Here is a 27479-nt window from a genome sequence, read left to right as displayed (position 1 = left end):
ATACACCCCTTGAGGTTTGGCTAAATTACAGATGCTCCCTGAAGTTTGAGAAATTACGAATTCCCTTCTGAATGCTATATTTGCATAAGAAATTAGGGGGTAATTTGTTATGAAATATAAATCTCAGGGGACAAATTGTTATGAAAATACAAACCTCAGGGGGCGGGATGTAATTTCCGAAACCTCAGGAGTATCTGTAATTTAGCCAAACCTCGAGGGGTGTATATGTAATTTGCCCAAAAATTTTCAATCCTAATTTGCTAATTTAGGGTACGATTCGAGTTGGGTTAGGTGCCACCCCTAATTGAGAGAGAAGAAGAGTAAAGTCTAGGGCTTCGATGTTCGAACTCTAGGGTTTGTTTCCAGCCAAAGGCCTCTCTGATTCTATTCCAAATTCTTCCCCAAATCGGCGGTCGCTGGTCGATCTTTGTCGTGTACACCTCGTTCGATCAATTCATTTCCGGCGAAGTATGGTAGCAATTCACAATCCCTTCATTTTCCGATTCGATTGTTTTCTGATAGTCCGAAATTTGGTTTGTTGTTGAAATCTAGGGCTTTCCACTCGGTCGTGTAACTGAGGGATGTGAAAAAAGGTATTTGTTCATATATTATTGTGTATATACATATAGGTTGTGTTTCTTGTGAATATTGAAAGAGGCGATTTTGGGGTTTTTTCTGGCTGTGAATTTGTGATTATTTGGATTGAAATTTGAGGCTATTATGTATATAGAGGAATTGAAGGGAGGAGAAAAGTTGGGAAGTAGGGAAGAGGAGAAACTATATGATGCTGAGGTGGTGGGCGGCAGCATTGTGGTGGCAGACGTGAAACGGGTTTTGGTCGGAGCTGGAGCTCGCGCGCTGTTTTACCTGACGCTTCTGTACAATGTTGTGAGGAATAAGATTCAGGCGGAGTTTCGGTGGTGGGATTGGGTTGATGAGGTACAATTCTGTTTGCACGGCCTTGCCTTCAGTTTTTGTATAGTTTTCTATGTTTCTACGTCACGGTGTTTGCGAGGCCTTCCCGTTAATTAGGTGTGAACATTTGATTGTGATATAGGAGTAAATAAAGATTGCATTTAAATTAAGTGTGTGCACATTTAGAATGACAAAAATAAGACAAAGGTTTCAATACCATGAATTTATTTATCATTTTGTTGGGATTCTTGGTAAAAAAATTTCACATCATATGGTTTGTTACCATATATATAGCTCTGAGATGTACAGAAACGGTGCTTTTGCTATGTAGAATAAGCATGTTGGACGCTTGCATTTATTACTGTTAATACTTAATGCTACTTGTGGATGCTAATGACATATATAACATTATAAATGCATGAGTTAAATATGCTAGATTCAGGAAAGTTCACCTCTTTAGCTGCACCCCTTTGACTAGTAGGTTCCGTATTTAGCTCCTCTGTCCATGATGAGGCACGAAAATTGTATATATGTTCATGAATTGCCAAAATGAGAAGAAGATAGGACAATTGATCCATGTGCCAGATATGTTTTGGCAAATTGGCCACTTATGGATTTGAGTTTTTATTGTTGAGCGTGCTATCTTTTGTTGTTCTTACTTTGTTCTCACTTTGTGAAGCATTTTATGTTATTTTATTTATACCTTTTTCGCCATGTGATTCATGTTCAATTGGAGTTTGGTATAATCAAGGTTTACTGATTTATTTAGGTAATCATGATTTCATCTAAGAACAACCCTGTGCCAAGAAGTTTAAAAAAAAAAAAAAAAACCACCATCATGTATTTTGACTGGTTTAGAAATTGTTCAGTGCTTATAATGAGATATGCTCTTTGCAATATGAACTGAAGTTAGTGCTGCTTCTACTCTGTCCATTTGTAGTTTTACTTATCAAAAATCTTGTCTCCATTTTCAGTGTGTACTATTAGGTGCTATCCCATTCCCTGCCGATGTTGAACGGCTGAAAGATCTTGGTGTTTGTGGAGTGATCACCTTAACTGAGCCATATGAGACTTTGGTTTCAACATCTCTATATCAAGTGAGTTTTTGTTTTTGTTTGTGTTTTTTGTTTTTTGTTTTTTAACTTGTGCATTTTTTTGCAGGTTGGCATGCTTTGTTATCGGAAGTGCATCCATTTATTTTACTAAAAGTGCACTAATTAAAGGTTGCTTCTGAAGTGCATTCATTCCCACAGACTTATTTGAGAAAGTAATTCGTTTTGGCCTTTCACTCCATTTGAAATCTTGTTGGGTATTTCTGATTTGTTGGAATGTGAGCTTTACCAAATAAGTCTGAGGGAGATGATTTTTTTTTTTTTTGTCATTTTTTTTTTTTTTGGATCAATGGTTATTGAGATGCATAAACTATTTTACGTCATTTTTTTGTAACACCATGTTTATTGACATCCTTCAACCATATTTCACTATAGTGCAAGGTTATTCACCGAGCTCTTCCATTTATTTCTGATTATGGTTATTTGTTGCAGGCTCATGGTATTAATCATTTGGTGCTTCCAACAAGAGACTACCTCTTTGCTTCGTCACTGAGTGATATATGCCAAGCTGTGGACTTCATTCATGGTTAGTGTTTTCAACAAATTGCAATGTATGCTGTCTCAACTTTGGAGTAATGACAAAATTGTGCCAGCTATTTCCAACAAAGCTCTGAATCTTCCTGGAGGCATGCGTTATATTCATTTTCAAATAGCAACTTCGGTAATCTGATGCACATTAAATTTTTTCATCAACAGATTACAAAGATGGAAATCCCACTAGTTATGGATTAAGACGATTAAGAAAATCAATTTAAATACATTAATTTTCAATTGTAAATTTTTTATCCAAAAGCTTGATCAGTTGGTCCTCATCTTCCATCTGATTCACTTCTATCAGGATATAGGGTGATCAACAAATGCACCTAGTTAAGATTTATTGCTTTGTGTTATTTATCAAAAAAAAAAAAAAAAAAAGGAACATTTATTGCTTTGTGTGTATCATTGAATCACCCCGATATCTATGTGTTAAGTGTTAGGGGTAGTTTGATCTTTATGTATTATTCTTATTAGTATAAATAATTGTAAAGGGGAAACCTTAAGCTTTAGAATCAAATAATATACACAGCAGCTTCTCTCTTCCTCTTGTTTTGTTTCTTTTTCTTCTCATCATCTATACATTCAACATGGCATCAAAGCTTCATTTTCCTCCTTGAAGATTTCATTCCTGTTCTTGTATCTTGGTACGTCTGCACAAAAAAATAAAAAAAAAGTAAAAAAATTCTAGTATGCTCGAAATTTAATGGGTATCCACCCTATAATCTCCTTTTGATTTTTTGGTCATTATTGAGTCTTTTTTTTCAATTTTTTGATTTTTCGTCAAAATTAGGTGTTTTTTCAGAAGTCACTATTTGAACCTTTGTTTGCTGGTTTTTTCTCTTTCCCTCACACCCTGGGGAGCTGATTGGACCCCTTAAAGGGTTTGCTCAGTGTTTTTAAAGGCTCAAGGCGCACTAAGGCGCTGAAGGTCTCTCGGGGCCTAGGCGCAAGGCGCAAGGCGAGGCGTGAGCTTTATTGAAATAAGGCGCACAGTCTTCGTAAAAATAGAAAAATTAATATAGACTAAAATAATTAATTCATAAATAAAAATTATTATGATTATATGATTATACAATTAATTCAAAAAATAAAAATAATTAATTATTATGATTATAACAATTTCAGTATAATGAATGTAATGTATCTATTTTTTTTATTTATGTATGTAATAATCATAATGAATGTAATATAATGTATGTATAATCGTAATGAATGTAATGTATGTATGAATTAATTAATTAATTAATTTATGTAATGTATCTAATTTATTTATTTCAGTATAATCTATTTATGTAAGAGTCGCACCCTCAAAAGGTGTGCCCAATCTTTCAAAAGGCGTGCCATCGAAAGGCGCGCCATCAAAAGACGCGCCATCAAAAGGCGCGCCCATGTTGTCGTCGAGCGCCGAGCGGCGCATGATGCGCGTGTCTGCCTTGGTTATTTAACCAAGACGGATGCTGAGACTGAGGCAGAGACAAAACCTGCTAAAAAATCTCTGAGAGATAAACTCTGTAATACTCTGTAACACTCTGTTGCCCAGGCTGAAACCGCTGAACACTTTCATTCGGAAATACTCTGTAACCAACCTTTTCTCTGAAACACTCTGCAACCCATAACATGGACTCTTCTTCCCGTCCAGCTACCCAGAACATGGCCTCCTCGTCCCGTGGTCTGCTCACTCTCTTTCCCGACCTCAACGAGTCAACAAGAGAGATAACTGGTGTGGTGGCCAGTGAACCTCAACCAAGCGCCCCAGGTTTTACTCCGTTGAACTTTCCTATGCGGTCTGTGGAGCAAAAAATGGCAGGGCAAACGGATATTGAAGCCAATCAGTATACATTGAAGTCATGTGTGGAAACCATGACTGCGGTCACAAACTTGTCGCACCGGCTGCAGAGTAGGACAAATGAGGTGCAGCATTTAAACGCTCAACTGGCTCTGCTCCAGCGCATGTATAAGGATGCGCGAGCAGAGATAAGTGTGCTAAAGGCGGAAAACAAGGAGCTGAAGCGGAAGGCCACCGTGATGTTCCGATTTGGAGGTCCGCCATATGCTGCAGTGGAGGAGCAAGGGGGAGTGAATGTGCTTGGTGGATTAGGAAGCACAGAGGCAGCACCGTCAAGGACCGCCCAGGACGGAGGCAAAAAGAAGAGACCGGCGGCAGAGTAGGTCGGTGGGTGGCCGTCGGCAGAAAAGAAAACAAATCAGTTGTGGTGGTGATGGTGATCTTGTGTGATTTTTTTTTGTCTTTTTTGTTTTTTTTTGTCTTTTTTGTTTTTTTTTTGTTTTTTTTTTTTTTTGTGGTTGTGGTGTAAAATGTGGATCGGGGTGAATCCCGGAGATGAATAAAATATGGTTTTGGGTTTTTTTTTATTTTATTAATATAGCACAATTTTTAACATAAGTAAATATTTAATATGTATATTATTAATTTTTTTTTAATAAGAAGAGAAGAGAAGAAGAAAAAAAATCATTAATTTTTTTAATATATATAGTATTTTATTTATTTCTTAAATTTTAAAATTTTTTTTATAAATATTTTTATTTTGAAACATATATATAATTTATTTTAAAACATATATATAATTTATAAAGGTATATATATAATATATAAATAAAAACATATCATATATATAAATATAATTTATAAAAACATAAATAAAAAGTTATAATAATATAATATAAATTATAATTTATACTATACATATATCTATACATATATATAGAAACAGAGTCGAAGAGAGAGAGAGAGAAGAGAGAAACAGGCAAAGTGAGAGAGAGAGAAGGCGAAGGCGAAGGTCGATGGAGGTCGTCGGAGCTCGTCGAAGGTCGATCGAAGCTCGTCGGAGGTCGATCGAAGCTCGAAGGTTGTCAATCGACTGTCGAAGCTTCAAACTCGACTGGTTAGGGCAAACTCGACTGGTCGGAGCTTCAAACCCAGCTGATATGGTACATGAGTTCTGATCCTCTGTGATTTTATGCCATTCGAAAGCTTCATCTGAGTCGAATCTGAGTCGTTCGATCTGATCTACAGATTAAACGCTCAGTCGCGCCTAGGCGAGGGCCTTGCGCCTCTCTCGCCTGGCTCAAGGCACGGCTAAGGCGCTCGCCTGGCTCAAGCCGCCTCGCCTGGTACCTGTACAGGCGCAAATGGTGCGCCTCGACTCGCCTTGCGCCTAGGCGTGCGCCTAGGCGCGACTTTGACAACACTGGGTTTGCTGTCCCTGGTTTGATGTATTTTGGCCCTACCTTGGTTTTTTCTTGCTGTTTGGATGCTCTGCTTCAGTTTTCTAGCTTCTAATTGATCTGGTTGCTTTGTTTTGGGCTTATCGTGGACTGTTTCAGCCTTAGATGGTGATTTGCTGTGCTGGTTAGGTGTTTTTTGGATTTGTTTGATATCCTTGTGTTTCTGCACTCTTTTTTTCTCTCATCTCATGGTTGTTAGCTTGGGTCAGGACTCTAAGGGCAAGGAGGAGAGTGGACTGAGTCGTGGTATGACTCTTGGTGATAGTCCTCTCCAAATTAGTCCGGTCAAGCTTAATGGTACCAATTATTTGATTTGGTCCCGCTCCTGCAGTCTTGCCATTGTTCCCTAGCGGTTGACTAGCTATATTACTGGTAGTACTACTGAGGATAGTGCTTTATCTGCTCAATGGATTTCTGAGAATGCTTTAGTTATGACCTGGCTCATCAATTCTATGGAACCAAAGTCAAACTTTTTTCTTGATGGATACTGCTCACAAGATCTAGATAGCTGCATCTTAGATGTATTCTCAACAGGGGAATGATGCACAGGCCTATGAATTGCGAAAAAAGATTAGGGGTTTGGATAAGAAGGATCGCTCTCTGGCAGTCTACTATGCTGAGTTGAGTGGTTTATGGCAGGAGCTTGATTACTACCAGAGTTTCCAGCCAGTTTGCTCCACGGATGTCGCTATGTTTCAGCAGGCTGTGGAGAAGGAACGGGTGTATGATTTTCTTGTTGGCTTGAATTTGGAGTATGATCAGATACAGGTTCAGGTGTTGGGTCTCTCTTCGTTTTCTACATTATGTAAGGCTTATGCACTGGTTCAGCAGGAGGAGAGTCGTCGTAGTGCTATGGTGCATGCCCCTTTTCAGGATCGGTCAGCGATGGTTGTCGGCCCTAAGTTACGTGATACTCCGCCTTGTTAGCCTCACGGTGGTGGTAAGGGTCTATTGGTTGATCGGGACCGGTTGAAGTGTGATTATTGTGGAAAAGATAGACATGATAAAGAATACTATTGGAAGTTGCATGGCCGACCTACTCGAGGCCGTGGTCGTGATCGTGATCGTGATCGTGATCGTGGTCGTGGTGTTCGTCCTCAAGCACATGTTTCTGAGACTATTGTTAGTTCCTCGGATGATGCTGGTTCTTTTTCCCAAGATGAGCTTCACACTCTCAGATGTTTGATGGCTCGACTTGATTCTTCATCTGCCTTAGCTCCTTTCTCTTCTGCTTCTTCCAACTTTGCCTATACAAGTATTTCTGATAGTGCACTTAGTACCTTGTCGTCTCCTTGGATCATTGATTCTGGTGCTACCGATCACATGATGGGTACTTCTAGCTTTTTCCATTCGTATTCACCTAGTTCTGGGTGAGATAAGGTTAGAGTGGCTGATGGCACTTTATCTTCTATCTCCGGCAAGGGTTTTGTTCATTGCACCTCTTTACTTTCGTTTTCATTTGTTCTTCATATTCCTAATTTTTCAACTAACTTACTTTTTGTTAGTAGCCTTACTTCTGCTCTCAATTGCTCTGTAATTTTTTTTCTAACTTATTGTGTCTTCCAGGAACTGGCTACGGGGAAAATAATTGACAGTGGTAGAGCCCAAAGTGGACTGTACTTTCTAGATGCCATTCCTGCATCAACTTTATCCTCTCAGGCTCTTCAATGCACTTCTGACTCCTCTCTTTGTCTTCTTCATCAGTGGCATCGCCGTTTGGGGCATCATTTCTTTAGCATTTTAGAGAAATTTTTTCCTTTATTAGTTCAAGATTGTCCTAGGAATAGTTTTGTTTGTGATGCTTGTGAGCTTGCTAAACATAAACGTACTTGTTATCCTTCAATTAATAAAAGAAGTACTTTTCCTTTTATGCTTATTCATATCGATGTGTGGGGCCCTTCCCCTATGGTTTCTACCTCTGGTTACCGGTGGTTTGTGACGTTTATTGATTGTTATTCTCATGTGACTTGGATTTATTTACTTCGTATTAAAAATGAGGTTTTCTTATGCTTCAAAGGTTTTTATAAAATGGTCTCCAATCTCTTCAATGCTACTATCAAAATTCTTAGGAGTGATAATGGGATTGAATATGTTGATGGGGCTTTTAGGGCCTACCTCGAGGAGCATGGCATTCTTTATCAGACTAGTTGTGTTGGCACTCCTGAACAAAATAGAGTTGTTGAACGCAAGAATGGCCATCTTCTTGAGGTTGCTCGCTCTCTTGTTTGCCATGAACGTTCCCGAGTCTTTTTGGGGGATGTTTTCTTACCGTGGCTTACCTTGTTAACCGTATGCCCTCTAGTATCCTCCACTTCCAAATTCCTCTTGAGCTTCTTCTTGTGACTTATCCCACTTCTTCCCTTCCGTCTCGGATTTTTGGTAGTGTCTGTTTTGTTCATCTTCAACCTCATACTCGTGGGAAGCTTGATCTTAAGGCTGTTCGGTGTCTTTCTTGGTTATTCTGCTACTCAGAAGGGCTACAACTGCTATGACTTTTACACTCATAAGTTGTATGTTAGTATGGATGTCACCTTCTGTGAATTTGAGTCCTTTTTTTTTGGGTCCTCCGCTATCTCCTTAGGAGGAGAGTGGTATCGATGAGATTGCGGATGAGACTACATCATATCAGCATGAGTTGTCTTTTTTCCTTCCTAATCAGCGAGCTGTTAGTTGTGGCGAGGGGGAGCCTAGCAGTTTTGTTGATGAGGAGTCGAATATCGGTGGTCGTTTGGACAGAGTTGATCTTAAGACTTATTCACGGCGTCAGAAAGAACTGGCTTCTCTTGTGCCACCACGTCAATCATCATCTCCTATGCCAGTTCCACACCCAGTTTCCACTGACTTTACAGGTAATGATCCTCAACCCATTTCTTCACCTGTTGTTGATAGTCTTGTTACTGATGATTTGAGTCTTCCTAGTGCTCTCAGAAAGGGGGTTACAGCTTGTACTCAACACCCCATTTCGAAATTCGTATCATATGATTCGTTGTCTTCTCCATATCGTGCTTTTGTTTCGTCTCTTTCTTCTGTGTGTATTCCACATGGTTGGAAAGAAGCTATCGATGATCCTAAGTGGAAGGTAGCTATGGTAGAAGAGATGTAAGCGTTGAGAAAAAATAACACATGGGAGTTGGTGTCTCTTCGTAATGGGAAAAAACCAGTTGGATGTAAGTGGGTGTTCACCATTAAGCATAATGCAGATGAGACGATTGAACGGGTACAAAGCAAGACTAGTGGCTAAGGGATTTACCCAGACATATGGAATAGATTATCAAGAAACTTTTGCCCCAGTAGCAAAGATGAATTTCATTCAAGCTATTCTGTTGTGTGCTGCTAATTTGGGATGGCCTCTTCAGCAACTAGATGTGAAGAATGTTTTTCTTTATGGGGATTTGGAGGAGGAGGTATATATGGATGTACCTTCAGCAAGGTTCTGAAAAGCGGTTGCGGTCGCCGTAACGGTGGCGGTGACGCGGTTGCGGTTGCGGGGTGTAAAGGCCGTAGTGTAACGGTTGCGGTAACCGGAATCGTGAAAAAAGTTTTTCACCCTATTTGTTGTAAGTTGGGCATGAGAGGCATCTTTGCACCAACTTGAGGGAGAGTGTTAAGTGTTAGGGGTAGTTTGGTCTTTATGTATTATTCTTATTGGTATAAATACTTGTAAGGGGAAAACCCTAAGCTTTGGAATCAAATAATATACACAGCAACTTCTCTCTTCCTCTCATTCTGTTTCTTCCTCTTCTTCATCTTCTTCTTCTCATCTATATATTCAACAATATGCAAGCAATGTTTGTACATACACATTTGTGAAGATGATTTAATACCAAAATGCAAGGATATTTAATGCTATGAGAAGTTGGATAGATAATTTGAGTAATATTATCTGTTTGATGTGTAAATTGATTGGATATATTTTCAGAATAGACATGAAATAAATTGATTGTATTCTACATGGAATTGATCTTATTGGTGGATCTTCCAAGTATGCACTTTGTATGTTTGTTTTCTTCTTATAAATGATAAGTTGTTTACCTGGAGGAAATCAACAATGATAATTTAATCCTTCTTCTTATGCCCTTTTGAAGAAAATGCATCATGTGGTCGAACTACATATGTTCACTGTAAAGTGTAAAGCTGGTCGGGGACGCAGCACAACCATTGTTTTATGTTATCTGGTGAGCTTCAATGTTCAAAAAGTTGTAAAATCAACTAACAATTGAAATTGACTTTTCTAATAATTTGTTTGGGTTGTATAGTTACAACACAAGCAGATGATGCCTGATGCTGCATACAGTTATGTGAAATCAATTCGGCCAAGGGTGCTTTTAGCCTCTTCCCAGTGGCAGGTATGTAGGGTTTATATACCTTTTTTGGGGATTATTTAAGTGCGTGAAATGGAGCAATTCACGTTTCATGAATGCGTGTGGTCTCGTTTGTTCAATTCTTATAGTGGATGTCAAAACATTGTAGATTTGAAATTGATTGGTTTGGATGATTGGAACCATCTATCAAGTGGCTTCTGGATTTTTGTGATGGTGCATTACATTTTTTTGGTAGATTGAATCACTCTATTTTTACAAATAATTGCAGGCTGTACAGGAATTCTACCATCACAAGGTGAAGATGGCCTATTATCCAAGCGACATGGCCAATCTAATATTGACAACTCCAAAGTTTTTAGCTGCAAGAGATCTCAAGGCTTTTGATGACAGCTCTGTGGTTTTGATAACCGAAGCGGATCTAGATGGATATGATCCAAGCCACGAGTTTAGTGCTGTGGGAAGCAAGATATGGACAGATTTGAGTTTGGTCTGCAGGATTCAAGTCACTGGTCATGCGGCTTTGGCAAAGCTCTCTTGCTTCTGGCTTCGCTGCCACACCCAGCAGAAGGTTTCAAGTGAGAGTAGCTGTAGAATTACAGCAGATCAACTGCGAGTTCTTAGCGTAGACATCCATGTCTTTTGAACTACTTATGATTTGCATATGAGATATTTCACCAAAAATGATGGCAAATGCCTTCAAAAGTAGCATTTGAAACCCTTTCCTTTTTCGGTGTTATGTTTACTTTGTATATAGAGAAATTGCTGACAGTGTACATAAATCAATGCTTTTACATAAAATGACGACAAATGATCCTTCAATAGCATCATTGCAACCCTTTTCTTTTCTGGAGTGTTGCGTTTATTGCGAGAATTGCAGTGGTACATAAATCAATGTTCAGATGCCAATGTTCGAGCATTATGATAGATTGGTCTTTACACAAATCTCAGTATTGGCAGTATGTAGACTTAGTGAGGCCAAGCATACGGTTACCGTACAACTCGTGGTGATGACTCATCATTTGCAAACCCAAGTAGTTCATCAAAGAAGCTTGTCACTGATGCTGGCCAACTATAAGATGATAATCCATCAAGCATCATTTGGGCTGATGCATCGCCTTCTGTGTGATTGACAATTTGCATTTCAGTTCGACTTTGTGAGACCCCGTGATGAACTCCGCGCACCCTAGAGTAAGTATGCCTTCCGGTGCTGTCCTTTACTGAAGCTTCATCTTCCAAGTAAGGGACAATGTATTTTTGTGCATCACTCTTTGATATTCCAAGGTGCTTTCCAGGCACACTGATATACTGAACCTTCCCAGCATCATCCAAGGTTTTCAAACCAATCCAGTCCTCAATGTAAAGCTGAGTCTGCATACACCAAAAAATAAACAAAATAGAATTTGTTGGTAGTCTAGGGTTTGGTAGTGTCCACCATAAGTCGCATCAACTGCTCTAATGTAACCCAAACACTGATTGTGAAATGAACTTTATAAGAATCTTTCACTGGGACTCATTTTACCCAAGGCTAATATGGCATGCTGTCTAAATTTCATGGTCCTTGACAAGAGATGTAATATTCCCTAGATAGCGAAAGAAATTAATCACCCAATGAGCGGTGTGGAAACACTACCTACTAACATCGGTATTATTTATGATACGCAATTTTTTATTAATTTTTTTTCCCTGAGAAGTAGAGGTAATACCTGTTGTGGAGGCAAAACTGGATCGAAGGCCCCATCTGGATAATATCCAAACCAGGAGGTCTCCTTGGGTATCAAAACAGTATCATGTTGGAACTGTTGAATGTAGAGGTCAGATGGAGAACTAATAAGAGAATGGTTCAACAAGCAAATTATTCAAGTTGTTGCAAACAAGAAAAATAAACCCAAAATAATAAATTAATAAATGTAAAAATCAAGGCTGAGATTTCAAAAGGGATAAATTTTTTTTGTGTAAACTCACCATGATAAGCACCAGGTTCTGTAAGCCACTGAACCGTTCCTTGTAAGTGGAGTTTCTTTTATCAGGGAGTTCATTGTTTAGCTTCGGGAGAAATCTACAACTCTCTAAATAGGCAGGAATATTCTAGAAAATAGAATTTGATTAAGACCTTAAGCAATTGCAAAGAAAGTAATTTCATAAGTTGTATATATTAAAAAAGTATTACCACCTAAAAACTGAAATGTAACATCAAGATTAAAAAAATAAACCTTGAACCAAAATTCTATTTTTATATGCTTAATCCCAACAACACAAATGAAAATCTCATAAACCAGTTGGGAAACAGCAGCATGGATTTCTACTTGTTTATATAATTTAAGGACATAGCAAGATTTAATGTGGATAGAATAGTTTCACAGTAGTATCTCCAAGCTAAGATGAATTATAATATTCCAAAAAGGCAAGACACCGATCAAACTAAAGTATTGCGACATCTACGGAACACAACATATTCCAAAAAATGCCATTTTTTTCCTTCCCATTTTTGGTAATGCAATTGTTAACAAATTAGCAAGTTGGGTAATATCATAGCCATAACCCCAAGGGGTTTGGCTTAGTGGGAGGATAGGCAACCAAAGGACTTACTACCAAAGAGGTCGTAGAGTCGAATCCCACGAAAAACAAACATCTCAAGCCTTCGGTCCACTGGAGGTTTGCCCGATCATTAACTTCAGGGCCAAGAGATTAGTCGAGATGCATGTAAACTGGCCCGGACATCCGGTGATTAAAAAAAAAAAAAATTCATAGGCACAAAATTTCCTTCAACTGAATCTAAATGTTAAAATGTTGCTTAAATTTGCTAAAAATAAGGGAAGCTAATACTGAAAAAGTAAAAGGGAAAAAAAGCTAGAATTGTCACATTGAAGATTACTTGAACTTGCTCTAACCAGACCATCTATACAAATAAAATCATATAATTATATAACTGAGCTAGAAAATTATGCCAATGGATTGACAGCATGTAACTTGCAAGAGCATGCAAAATGGGAATTAAGGAATAAAAGACTGATACATGAATCAAAGGGTTAAGTGGATTATTGCAAAATTATTAAAAGTTTTAGAAGTCAGAAAAAGGAAGATGGATCGTGGCAGACTATCAAGCATAAGTATTTTAAAAAAGGCATTGTGTGATGTTATTGTAATGTTATAAACAGATATTAAGGACAAAAAAAGGTAGACGTCTTTACAAAAAATTAAAATCATTCCATTAAAAAGCCGATTCTGAAATATGGATGGATAATTCATTTCAAAGCAAATGGGATAATGAGAGACCTAGACATCGGTAGGCCTTCCAAACAGGGATATATATATATATGCACATACAGTATATAGATTACTCACATTTGGTAGTTTAAGATAACCACTAGGGGCTAAGTGCTCCTGCATCCAGAAATTAAAACACTGTGTGTCAAGACTCATAAAAAAAAAAAAAAAGGCCAAACTTGATGCACGAGCATGAGGCTCTTGCCACTGCGAGGTTTGGGGAGGGTAAGATGTTCGCAATCAAGTCTCATTCGAGACCAAAAATGATTATTAAAATTAGGGTAAACTACACTAACCACCCTTGAGGTTTGGAAAAAATAGAGTAAGTCTCATAGTTTTGACATAATTACGCTGACCTCCCTTTCAGTAAGGTTAAACAGACCAAAACTAATGCAAAAGGTGTGAAAACACAAATAACGTAAAATATATATTTACATGTAAAACAGATAATAACATCGGTTTTTCATCCATATAACTAACAAATTATTGATGAAAAATAGCTAAATGTCATATGAATTAAAATTTCAAGGAAACTCAATATAATTATGTTAAAATTGTGAGTCTTACTATATTTTTCCAAACATCAAGGAGGTCAGTGTAATTTACCCTTAAAATTAATAGCATATGGTACCCTAGCACCTCAATAGGAGGTCAAGGGTCAACTCTTGTCACAGGTAAGACTCCCCCTCCTTAGGCTACAACCTCCAATGTACCAAAATTAAATAAATAAATACAGTTAAAAGAGAGATTTATACTTGGATTAAGTCACTGTAGACCTCTGATTTGATTAGTTTGTCTGCTAAGATGCAAAAGATGCCAGACTGCAAAAGCATAAAATAATCATTTGACATCAACAACAGATTGGAAATTATTTTATATAATAATATAATACATGCTTGTGGAAAACCTAAGTGAACCCACTTGATAGACCTAGCCTAAAGCTGAGCTGCTTGCTCAGGCAACTGATCCAAGTGCAAGAGTTGCTCATCATCCTTTCAATCAACATACTTCATTTAGAGTGAAAAGTCAAAGCAGTTCAATAAATTATAAGCTTAACATGCCTATAGACAAAAGATCAAACACACATTGGACAGATGCAGTGACAAATAAGAGGAAGAATGAAGTGCATGTTTAATTACTTGAATATCAGACTTAATTGGCTAAAAAGTCCACAAAACTTTACTTGCGGGAAAAAAAAAAATCAACAAAAGAAAGTGATAAATTTTTTGTACCATGGACAATAGAAAGGGTTGAGAAGGGCTTGAAACAGATAAAAGTAAGGAATCATTCGTTGCTCTTGAGTTTGAACCTAGAAGTTTTGGAACTGGACTACAGCATTATTTTCCAGGTAATGATGCCGTACTTGTCCAGGTTGTATTTGGTCATCCAGACCTTTGGAATCCAATTTGTTTACAGACTAAGTATTGTGAATAGAATTTTGAATTTTTGATTATATTTAGACTCTGAACAACAGATATTTAAAGAATGACATAAGGTGTGCCCCCCCCCCCCCCCCCCCAAAAAAAAAAAAAAAAAAAAAATTTGGTTAAAACATGAACGGAAAAATAACCTACTTTCAGAACTTCATCAGATGCCTTTTCATTTCTTTTTGATAAATAAACATCAGATGGTGCCACCAGTGGCCCTAAATGTACATCAAACTCTCTTTCTCTCTTAGCAAAAATTAAAGATAATCACAAGCATGCCATTCTCTAATTGCACATGCACTAAAATCTGACAACTTGCACATAAAATATCCCCCCCCCCCCCCCCCCCCCCCCAGCGCGCGCACCTACTCTGCTCCATCCCTCTATCCACCTCATATCCCAATGGATTTAAATGCTTTGCACAAGAGGAAATAACTAGGAAGAGATTATAAGAGCACTTACGCCACAAAGAGGAACGGAAGCAGTACCAGCATGAGGTCCAGCCAATGAGATAAAGTTTTTTACCTGATCCACAAAAGGGAGAAAATTGTAATAAGCAAATACTCACAGGTGCAGGAAATCAAGATATGCTCAAATATTAATAAGTGAAGAAAGGAGCAAATGCATTGAAATGAAAACGAACTAATTTATGGAAACACAATGTCTCTTGAAAGCAGAGGATGCATATTTGCTAGAGCAAAATATCAGTAATCACATTACCAAACAAAAAGAAACTAAGCCTTGTGTCCCAATCAGTAATCTTATTAGTGATGAATGTTGAAAGATGAGTGATATATTGATTTGTCGCTAAACATGTTTTCATGTTTCGTTTTCATTTGCTTTCAAAACATGTCCTTTTGATTTCTTTATTAAGTCATGATTTGGTCCATTTTTCATAGACCTTAACAAGCCGCTCACATGAAAATAAGAGTGATAAAAAAAGGGGAGATAAAGTAATCAACTTGTTTTTTAAAAAGGATCGTGCTAAAAACAGCATATTGAGCTGTCAATAAGGTGAGAATAATGCCAAAATAGTTAAACTCCCCATGCACTTTTCACACTTTTACATCTTTTCACACATTTTTATCCACTTTACATGTACATCAAGACTAATGACCACCCATAGAGCGGTCATTAGCACTTTCCTTAAAAAAAGCTTCTACAAATATCCAAAACTTAATTTAGTCAAACAATATAATATCCATTTAAAGTAACCAGCATGGTGTCATTTAAAAACTTACTCAAATTCATCATACCACTTAAACCATATTTCATGTATGTACATAACAAATCAAACAGTACAAAACAACGATATATATATATATATATTCAATAACTGAAGTTGCATTATGGAAACCATTTTGAAAGTGGTATTGATGAATAAGAAACACGTAAAATAGCAAGATTCTTATCAAGTTGGTCCTTACAGGGGGTGCACCCTCACAAAACTCTAACAAACCTCGACCAATTAAGTTACCCTGTCCACCCAAAAAAAAAAAAGCTTTAGAACATGTGCATTAGCAAATCATGAGTGTATTGGAATATTAATTCACTAATTAGTAAGAAAAAATTTGAAAGAAAATGAGAAATTCAGATAATAGGAATTTTAGGTTTAGCTGGACAAGATCAGAGAACCATAATGTGATAAATAGCATCATTGGATTTGAAAGAATTAACTTTTCCATGTGTTTGTTTCATTACTTTAAGCCACCAAACTAGATAGTGATATAAGCTCTTAACAGTTTCTGGGTTTAAATTATACAACCATAATAGAGGTTGGCAAATGCTACAATTTTATTGTCCTTTCATCCTTTAGTCTTTATATATGTAGCTAATAAAATGCAATTTTCCTGAAGGTAAGTATGTTAAGTCACTAAAGGCATTCTTCCGATTAATAAAGAAATAACATTTGAATGGTGCATATTATATTACTAATGCACTGTAAAAAGTAGAAGATATCCGATCCTCATCATCATTAATCACCTGGGAGAGACCAACTACGTTGAAACCCTGCCTGAGTTCTTTCATTTTTTTCACCTGTGGATTAAATTATTATGTTGTCAATAGGAAAATAAACTTTAAAAACCAGGTCAATGAAGAAACCAGAAGTACCCAGCGAATTTGTCACCTTGTCACAAACAATTTTAACCTGGAAAAATTAAGCACAGTTCAAATTATAACTGGACTATGAATGACAAGGCTCCTAATTGGACAAGCAAAATAATAACTATTATGCATTGTTCTACCTGTTCCTCTAGCGCCATAAACCAGGAGTCCCATGAGCCATTTCCAATTTCTCTACAGCAAGGAGGACCAAAAGCGCAACATCATTACAGAAAACTAAAATGTGCCATGCATACATGTATAAAGTTATTTCATTAGTATTCACCTTTCCAGACACACTGTTCTGAAGTGGACAACACAAGAATCAAGGACAATGCTGATAACCAATGAAAATTTCTATAGTCCCTATCACAATATTTATATTGCATTTTTTGGGAAATCTTTTCCCCAAGAAAATTACTCAGTACTCTAATTCAGTGATAACTTCCACTAGAACTAAAATCCACTGCAGTAGAAATAAAACCATCACAGAGAACCCACAACCGTGATCACTTCTAAATAAACTTTCCAAAATACCTTTAAATAAATAAATAAACAAGGAAAACAAATTAGCATGCCTTTTCAATGAAGTATAACAGATTTATATGCATCCTGATCTGAATAACCTATTAATTTTAGTCACATCACTTTTATGTTGGATAAATATAAATCCATCATTTGTGTCGTGAGTACGGACAACACCAACTTCATGTCACCTGCTTTTCCTTCATAACAACTCGTTCATGTCTAGCATCTGGACTTTTGGATCATACATTAATTCTATAAAAATAGTTCTTATCCCTAAGGATCTAGTTCATCCTTCTGCTAAATTGAAAAACATCATACAAAGATTTCCTTTTTAATTTGTATTTTTTGTCTTTGGAACTTTCTATAAATCACTTAGAATTATAACCGTTTTAAATCATAAATATTCATGCTCGTGCATAATCTACTTGACTGCATGATAATAAAGCATGAACAAAAATAACTATATTAAATTAATTATTCAAAAGATGCAAAGTGCATTGTCAAACAAAATTAACCAATGTGCCTACTATTGACTCTTAAATCACATTTCACATACATTAGCAGTAGTTCCATATTAGCCTAAAGTTGACTTTTAAAAAAACCAATCACATATTCCCACTGTATTGCTTTGGCAAAATTTATACTGAGCTTCAATGTGGTGATTCCAGCAAAATTTCTTCCAAATTTCCTGCACTATTTCCTATGACATGCCCTATATTAAGCAGAAAATAATATATCATTCCCAACCTCTTGACTGATGTAAGGAAGTAACAGTAAAGATATTACCTTTTTCTTTGCAGTTAATGGCAAGGTTGTAGCTTCTTTGACTAAAGAACAACTAAGCCACAATATAACGGTAACAAATAATAAGAAGATTTCGACTGGAGCAAACAAAAAAGATGTTGAATAAAGATGTGAGAAGACTCTTAACAGAATACCATGCTAAAAAAGCATCAGCTCCTAGATTACGGTCACGCTTGTATCATTTTTTTTTTGTTGATATTATTTTTTGTTGAGATATTCTAACCAATTCTAATAAAACTAACTTAACATAAGCACAAATCAAGGACAACTGTAATCGAAACAGGCTTAAATTTCACAAATTAGCTGCTATATGCAACTTGATCAAGATCAATATTCAATCACAAGCAGGATTATACATCAGGGCACCCCAAACAAGAAAATCATTTGAAGAAAAATAGATAATCATACATGCAATATCCTTCAGAGTTTGACCAGTTACTCAGTTGCTGAGTGAGCTGTTTAACTCCTCGGTTGGAGCATTGATCTCCAATTCCTGCCACAATAAACACATTAATTGAAAGAATAATATAAGAACAATGTAATGAAATGAACAAGATTAACTTCTTTTAACAAAAAGAGTCAAAACATGAAGAGAAATTTACCAAAAAAAATTTCAAAAAATTGCAAAGATGGACCTACAATAGCATTTTAATTGTGGACATTCCTCAATCAAAGACTTGATAACAACCCAATGCTAAATTGTTCTGGTTTGTTTTCTAAATGATGCGCCTCAAGATGAATGTATGATGTCTCTGCATTAAGACTTGGTAACAACCCAATGCTAAATTGTGATATCGAGTTAACTTAATTGGGCTAATAATTATTTATGAAATCTTGAACTGCCCAAGGTCACTAAATTTGTAACTGTGGATTAGTTGTCTGCATGGTTGATTTGTCAAACATTAAAAAAAAAAAAAAACGGTGTTTGGGAGGGGAAAGATTGGAGTGCCTCCTTCTTTATTAAGACAATGAGTTACAGCATTTGATTTCCATATCAGAGTAGTGTTTATTCTTTTATCAAAAATGTTAATTTGGTTATACAGTATTTGTTAACATGTGATATGTGCCTTTCATTAACTCTCAGGATATCAACTGGGTACAATAGAGCCAATTGGTATGATACAAAGTCATTCTAGTTTTCAGGCCATGAACTGAAGTTAGTTAAGATGTTATTGATGTAGTAGATGGGTGGTGTGTAACGGCAGGGTGGGTGAAGTTTTTCGGCGAGTATATGTGATACTGAAAAATCTTGTTCATCCATATACATTGTGGAGGTGTGTTTGTTTGGACAGAATGAATAAGAAAGAATTGCAATGCAATGAACTGTTAGCCCGGTTTGTCCTAAGATAAATAATCTCTTTGTAAATCTATTAATCTGATTTTCATTTTTGAAATCAAACGATAGACTAGTAAATCTGATAGACTAGTAAATCAATTAGACATGGAGTCCAATCTCATGTCTCATTCTCGCGAAACAAACACCCTGTGTGTTCAGTTATGGGAGCCCATCAAAAAAATTACTTAAAAATCTAATCTTTAGGTATATTTTGTGTCCGTCTATGTGTCAACAGAACTAAAAATAAACTATTTCTTTCATTAAAATTTCCCCAAAAATCGCTTCATCCCATGCATTAGAGTTTTTTTTTTTTTTTTTTTTTTTTTTTTTTTTTTTTTTTTTTTTTTTTTTGAAAAAACAGAAAGAATAAAGTTAACATCAAAAAGTGCCAATAAACATATATTACTTAAGATAGACGCATCAGCTCATCATCAAATCAAATTAATTCAAATACAAATTGACACCATGTGACATTTTCATTACCAAAAATGCCCTTCTGACCTATTTAAAACACAAAATATAATGAGGTGAATAAGATTCAAAATTAAACTTCAACATATATATTTTAAAACGAAAATTAAATTTTAACAGCATAAAAACATGAATTGAAATTAGATATATGATAAACATGATTGATAAAGAGATTTACCATGGATTAAGATGAAGGGAACGCTAGATGAAATTGGAAGCAAGGCAAAGGCGGTGGCGACGATGAGTATGCATATGATTGATGATGAATAATTAGTATAACCAGCCATTTTGATGTTGCTCAAATTAGGGCTTTTGAGTCCTCACGATCACTGAGCTCTCTCCTCTCTATCTCTTTCTCTGCGACACGCATCCCGCATTTATGAGTCTCGTGACACACGCTGTGAGGATGGTGGTTGGTTGTTAATTGTTGTTTTGAACACTTTGACAGTGACGACTTTGATTTTTATTCACCTACTCAACCAATTTAGTTTTTTTTTTTTTTTTTGTTTTATTTTATTTTAATCATTTTAGAGGCTATGGTTTTGTCCACATAGATAATATCCATATAGACTTTGTTCACGTGCGTATTGTACGCTATCGTCTGGTATTGGGAGCAACCGTCAATATTCCCAATCTTAAGCCAAAACAAATCCATGTCTCTATCATTAATTAATGAGTTATGTTAGAGACGTTGAAATTTTTATCAAATATTTTAGGTGAGATTTATAAAGAATTCATATGGTTTGAATTTTACACATATTTAATAAAAGAATTTGATAAATTTTTTAATATTTTAAATATTTTTCTTAACGGATTATAAAATTTTGCATTTTTTTTATTATGATTTTTTTATTACAATAATTTTATTGTAAATAATAATAATACTAATAGTTACAATTATTTATGTTTGTGTTATAAATATTGTAAAGTAATTTTTTCTTATAATGAAAAAAAAAAATATTTTTATAATGATATAAGTTATATCATTTTGTGATTCACGTCATAAACTTTTGTTGTTTAATAATGAAAGGGTAGTTGTGCATATGCCTTTTCTTGAAATCATTAATAAAATCTAAATTATTAGGGGGATTTGGTGATAGTTCCCTTACTACCTAATTTGTCTTTCAAAAGGACAAGAATTATATAAGTACTTTCAAAATCACCTGATATTTTAAAACTTGTTTATTTTACTATATTACCCTCATATCTATCAGCTCTTCTATTAAGCCATCTTCACTATGTATTTCAGAGTAAAATTTTACTTTCATACAGAGTAAAATTTTACTTTAGTTTTAGAGTGTAAAATTTTACTTTCATACAGAGTAAAATTTTACTTTCATACAGAGTAAAATTTTACTTTAGTTTTAGAGTGTAAAATTTTACTTTCATACAGAGTAAAATTTTACTTTAGTTTTAGAGTGTTAAATTTTACTTTCATACAGAGTAAAATTTTACTTTCATACAGAGTAAAATTTTATTTTCATACAGAGTAAAATTTTACTTTAGTTTCAGAGTGTAAAATTTTACTTTCATACAGAGTAAAATTTTACTCTGGTTCTGTCAAATGAAAAAAACAGAGCAAAATGAAATTAGATCAAAAACAACAAAAATAAATCAAAAAAAACAAACAAACAAAAACAAAATAAATTAATCAACAAATCAACATATCTAATTGAGAAGAAACACTTCTAAAACTCCATCAACAATCACAAATCTCAATGAAAATAATACATGTGTTCAACAACACTCATACACACAAATATATATATATATATATATATACATATATTCTACTGTTCCTCATCCACATCCTTCCCAACCTCCTGTTCAACTTCTTTCAATCTCGAAGCTTCAGCCTTCGCATTCAACATCGCAAGCATCTCATCAACAACCTCATCATGTTTCTTCTCCGCTTCCAATTGAGCCATCTCCACCACACTCCGAATCTCCCCCATCTGCTCCGAAACCCTAGCTTTCAAATCTCCAAAGAGCTTATTCAGATCTTGAGACAAAGAGCTTATTCCTTAGGTGCAAAAAACGAAGCCATTGATTGAGGATGAACTCTTGCTATTTTGATCTTCTTATTGTTTCTATGGAGGCATTTGCTACCAGATCTGGTCACTCCGACCAGATCTCCTTTGAAACCCTAGCCATGGAGTCATCATCTATGTATATGCAATAGTTGTATCAGACGAAGCTTGAGAGATTGAGATTGTGATTAGGGAAGATTTAATTGAGGGTATAATAGTTTGATAAAATGTTTAAATAATAAATTTTGTCCTTTATATAAGACTTTATAATTATGAGGGGGTTTTAAAAGTATAATTTTTTTCTTAGTCATTTTAACAATAAAAGGAAGATAAGGGGGGTTTATAGCCAAATTTCCCAAATTATTACTATTAATAATCTCTTTTCTGTTTTGTCTCATAGCCATGTAAGGAAAAGTTTGGTTTAATGAGTAAAACACAGACTCCACAGGGTAGTTGATTTGATGTCGTTTTGTATTTTTTGGCTATTAATCTTAATTTCTTCTTTGGAGGATTTTTTTTAAGGTCTTTATTATTAAGATTTTATAATATAAAGGATATTCAATATTTTAATAATGTTTAAGATCCCTCAAATTGATATAGAGAAAATTCGACTTCACAGGGAAAATTGGTCCAGAGAAATTTTTGTGAGGGCCGAATAACTTTTATTACACACGGGGGCCGAATAGATTGAAGAGAGAAACCAAGTGAATTACCCGACTCCATCCCGGAGAGATAAAGGACGAATAACCAGATCAGCCGAATAATCAGCTGTAGACCAGGCTGAGTACGAACAATTAGCCGAATGAGGGATTATTCATTGGAAGAAAAGTGGGCCCAATCGTCAACATCATAAATAAGGAGAGTGTCAGCTAACGCGAGGCATGTAAGAAAAAGTCTAAAAACTTGAGATATAAGAAACCAAGAGAGTATACACTGACTGGTCCGTCGGAGTGCTAATTCCAGCATCCTCGACCGGAGTGTTCATTCCTTTTCAGGTGACTAGCTGAGGATCACGAGCGCCCACCAGGATCCGAAGAGTATTTTCGAACCATTTCCCCACAATTGGTGCCGTCTGTGGGAATACTCAAGCACATCCATGGCGGGCGTGACGGAAGATCCTCCGGTAGTCGCTGGCTACCTTACGCCACAAGATGAAACCACTCCAAGCAACATGCTTGGGCCAGAGAATATTACCGCAAGAAGGGTCTTGAACTTCGATTCACCATCGACATCAGCACATGAGACAATGCAAGTGATTATGGGGCAAGTGAAGCAAAATGAATAGAGATTGGAAAACATGATGGCTGAGAAAGAGCGCCTTTGACAAGATTTGGCCTTGGAGGTGGCAAAATCCCAACAAACCGCGTGCCAAAACTCGGGACGACCTCTGAGAAATGATGGTCGACAATCTCGAATTCGGAGACATGATAGTGGCAGTGGCTCTGACTCATCATCCCCAGAATCTACGAAGAAGGGACGAGTCGACATCTCCAGTTCCTCTAAGGGAAGTCCGCATGCACGGAAAAAGCGAAGAAGAAATGATTTAGATGAAGAGGATCAACATGACCCATTTGTACAATGGATTGCAAGGGCAGTGTCACCCAAAAAGTTCAAAGCACCATCATTCACCTTGTATGATGGAAAATCAGACCCCACCAATCACATTTGCCATTACAAGCAAGCCATGATGCTTCATGCAGATGACGAGGCCCTCATGCGTCGAATATTTTCGAGGGCCCCGTTTGTTTTCAGAGATAGAATGGAGGGGATTGTTAGTGAGGAGATTGATAGTGAGGGGATTAATAGTGAGAAATTGTTAAATTATTTTTATATAAAATAATAAAACAAATATAAAAATTAAACATTAATATTTTTTAAAAAATTCCCAATATATAAAAAAAATAATAAAAAAATTTATAATCCCCTTACTATTTTTCTAATACCATCTCTACCTCCTCACTATGAATCCCCCTTCTAAGGGCATGTTTGATTGAGTGGATTAGAGCATGAGATTGAGATTATTAATCCGTGAGCCTAATTATTCTATGTTTGTTTTAACATTTTGGTTTAGGATTATTAATCCAATATGTGGGGGCCGAATACATGGGAAAAATCAGATGGTGCGTACCATTGGAAGACTGATATTAATCGGCTATATCCTACGAGAGTGGGGAGCCAAATATAATATATGTGCCGAATAAGTGTAAGTCCTTAGTGCCGAATAGATGAAACGACAATGATTAAAAAGTAGGCCCTGGTCCCGAGGATAAAAAAAACAGGTATAAATATAGGAACAACGGTTATAGAAAGGTATGTAAAAATCACTTGACAAAACTTAGTAAAGAAGCTACCCTGAGTATGTGAACTAACTTGTCCGTCGGAGTGCTAATTCTGACACCCCCGACCGGAGTGTTTGTATCTTTTCAGGTGACTAGCTGAGGATCACCAGCGTCTCCTAGGATCCAAAGACTATTTCCGAACTACTTATCCACATTTGGCGTCGTCTGTGGGAATACTCAAATACATCCATGGCAGGCGTGACTGAAGATCCTCCGGTAGCCATTGACGAGACCGCACAGGGAGATAGCCTCACTCCAGCAAATATGCTCGGAAAAGAAACCATCGCTGCAAGACGTGCCTTGAACTTCAACTCACCAACGACCTCAGCACAAGAGACAATGCAGGCGATCATCGAACAAGCAAAGCAGAATGAACAAAGGCTGGAGAACATGATCGCTGAAAATGAACGTCTCCGTCAAGATTTGGCCCTCGAAGTTGCAAAATCGAGAGAAGCCATGCGCCAAGATCCCGAACGACCTCCGAGGGTCGGTGGACAACGACCTCAACCCCGACCAACAGATACTAATAGCGACTCCAACTCATTAACCACGGAGCTCAACAAGAAGGGACGATCCGGAACTTCCAGCTCCTCCGAAAAGAGTCTACATACAAGGAACAAGTGCAGGAGGAGCAGTTCAGATGAAGAGGACCAGCACGATCCTTTTGTCCGACGGATTGCAAGGGCGACCCTGCCCAAGAAGTTCAAAGCGCCGTCATTCACTCTCTACAACGGAAAATTAGACCCCACTGATCATATCCGTCACTACAAGCAGGCCATGACATTGCATGAAGACAACGAAGCTCTCATGTGCCGAATATTCCCCAGCAACCTGGGGCCATTAGCTGTCAGGTGGTATTACAAGTTGGAGCCGGCCTTGATCAAAAGCTTCCATCAATTACAGAAATCCTTCAGGGCCAGGTTCATCACCAACAAGGTGCAGCCGAAACAAGCCGACTCTCTTTGGGCTATGTAGATTCAGTCAGGAGAAACGCTCAGAGCGTATTCGGCGTGCTATTAGGAGTGCTTCAACCTTGTCGACGACGCTTGCAACGACTCCATGGCCATCACCGCCTTCAAAATGGGACTACATCCTGACAGTCCTCTTCGCAGTTCCCTGACCAGAAGACCCCCCAAAACAGTCTGGGCGTTGATGAAGAAAGTTAAAGAGTATTGCAAAGTGGAAGATGATGCCTTGAGAATAAAAGCCGGCCAAATGTCCAACAAAACGGCCCCTCTTGAAATTGCTCAACCAATAAGTTCCGCGTCACCTCCTAGCCTAGAGCCTCGGCACGCGCTAAACGAGACAAAAGGCGGGATACTCGTCGATCAAGTGATCAATGCTCCCATCGGACGAATGAACAATTGCAAGTCGACAGCAGGCGTTCGAGGCGTGCCGATAAGAAGTACACAGAGTTGTTAGAACCAATCGCTGCAATAATGACCAAAGTCCAACACCTTCCATTCTTCAAATGGCCGTCAAAGATGGTGGGGCCGCCCGACATGCGAAGAAGGGATAGGCGGTGCGAATATCACAAAGATCACGGCCACAAAACGGAGAGTTGTTACGCATTAAAAGATCACCTGGAAGAACTGGTGCAAGACGGCCGACTGCAACAGTACGTGAGAGAGGGAAAGCCAACCACGGCACTGGCCTTGAGGCAGGACTCACCTCCACTTGGCGTGATCCATATGATCTACAGCCTGCCTGCACCCCCAACCGTGCACACAATTCAATCGCATCCAATCCCCTAAAAGCAACGTATTCCGACTGAATGGCCCAAAGAAGCTCCGACAATTACTTACAATGACTCCGATCTTAGCGGCACAACAGCTTCCCACATCGATCCGTTGGTCATTAAATTACGCATAAATCGGTTCACCATTGAACGCATTCTCATAGATCCAGGGAGTACTTCGGAGGTTATGTATTACCAAACTTTCATCAAACTCGGCCTCAACGAGTCAGATCTGTCTCCGGCGCCTCACCCATTGTTTGGCTTTAATATGAATCCTGAATACCCGTTAGGGAAGATCATACTACTTGTTCGAGCGGGCTCAGGAACGGTCGAAGTAGAATTCCTGGTCGTAAAGCTCCCTTCGCCGTATAATGTCATCATGGGGCGAACTTGGATACATATTATGAAGGCCGTACCAAGCACTTATCATCAGCTTGTGCGCTTCCCGATAGCCCATGGCATTGAAGAGATCCGTGGCTCCCCCCAATCGGCACAAGCAGAGATTTAATGAAAACCCGATCACTGACCCGACCTGTGGGCTTTGATACTTGTATGTGGGTGTTTGGTGGGGCTTTTTTGAGCAAGCTTATGGCTTCTGGCTTTTAAAAAGTTATTTTGGACTATTTGGTTAAACTTATTTTAAACAACTTCTGATTCTAACAACTTATTTTAAGTCGAAAAAGCTAATTCTGAGAAGCTGTTCACCCCTTGCTTCTGATTATCAGTTTCTGCTGTGGACATGTTAATTCACGGTTATACTCTTAAATTTTTTTATTTTTTATTTTTTTTAAAAATAGAAAAAAAACCCAAATTGACTATAAAATATTATTATTATTTTTTATGTGAAATGTAAACAAATAGTGAATAATAAAAAATAAAAATTAATTGAAAAAGCTACTTCACAGCTTATTTAACAAACACTACTCAGCAACTTAAATCTATAATCCAACAGCTATATCAAACAGATTAATAGCTTCTGATTAAAGTCATAATTTATAATCTGTTAAGCTATAATCTATAATCTGTTTTAATAGCTACACCAAACAGCACCTATATATATCACTTCTGCAATGCAAACCATATTTCTTCGTGGCTCCATTCATTTCTCAAAGCTCCCTTGGGTGCATGACACCTTAGGGCCGATTAAAGTCTCCGGATTCGGAGCGCTCTTCGTGGATATCGCGATTGGCCAAACAAAGTCTCCGGATTCGGAGCCCCCTTGGGTGCATGACACCATAGGACCAATTAAAGTCTCCGGATTCGGAGCGCCCTTCGTGGATATCGCGATTGGCCAAACAAAGTTTCCG

General features: G+C 37.2%; 2 protein-coding genes across 3 annotated transcripts; one reads left to right on the top strand and one right to left on the bottom strand.

Moving 5' to 3' along the window:
• The first annotated feature begins 238 nt into the window (after window positions 1–238).
• LOC114313728 (phosphatidylglycerophosphate phosphatase PTPMT2) lies at window positions 239–10956 on the top strand. The gene is given in 9 exon segments (XM_082902285.1): window positions 239–468; window positions 553–595; window positions 639–939; window positions 1890–2012; window positions 2460–2553; window positions 9896–9936; window positions 9938–9985; window positions 10067–10156; window positions 10401–10956. Coding segments are annotated over 7 exon segments (990 nt in total). The 5' UTR covers window positions 239–468; window positions 553–595; window positions 639–720; the 3' UTR covers window positions 10776–10956.
• Window positions 10856–20702, bottom strand: LOC114313727 (uncharacterized). 2 transcript variants are annotated; one of them, XM_028260134.2, is made up of 12 exons: window positions 20244–20702; window positions 18667–18751; window positions 17070–17121; window positions 16952–16972; window positions 16807–16860; window positions 16251–16301; window positions 15286–15348; window positions 14152–14217; window positions 13475–13513; window positions 12095–12217; window positions 11836–11928; window positions 10856–11500 (listed from the first exon to the last, which is right to left on the bottom strand). In XM_028260134.2, the coding sequence occupies exons 1-12, from the start codon at window positions 20350–20352 to the stop codon at window positions 11120–11122; spliced, it is 1137 nt and encodes a 378-aa protein (XP_028115935.2). In that variant the 5' UTR covers window positions 20353–20702; the 3' UTR covers window positions 10856–11119. The 2 variants fall into 2 exon arrangements, with proteins under 2 accessions (XP_028115935.2, XP_028115936.2); XM_028260135.2 differs by lacking the exon at window positions 16251–16301.
• Between the last annotated feature and the right edge of the window lie 6777 nt (window positions 20703–27479).

Source organism: Camellia sinensis, chromosome 13 (assembly GCF_055761805.1).
Source record: "Camellia sinensis isolate YWXY chromosome 13, ASM5576180v1, whole genome shotgun sequence".
In the NCBI taxonomy this organism is placed as follows: domain Eukaryota; kingdom Viridiplantae; phylum Streptophyta; class Magnoliopsida; order Ericales; family Theaceae; genus Camellia; species Camellia sinensis.
Note: the sequence above shows the minus strand (reverse complement) of the source record. Positions and strands in the feature narration are given on the sequence as shown.

Excerpts from the sequence above, each read along its gene's own strand:
- LOC114313727 (XM_028260134.2), bottom strand. The coding sequence starts at position 20,352 with ATGGCTGGTTATACTAATTATTCATCATCAATCATATGCATACTCATC. Across the intron at positions 14,218-15,285 it reads CTTCCGTTCCTCTTTGTGGC|TCTGGCATCTTTTGCATCTT; the intron begins GTAAGTGCTCTT and ends ATGCTTTTGCAG. Across the intron at positions 13,514-14,151 it reads TCTACAGTGACTTAATCCAA|GAGCACTTAGCCCCTAGTGG; the intron begins GTATAAATCTCT and ends TTCTGGATGCAG.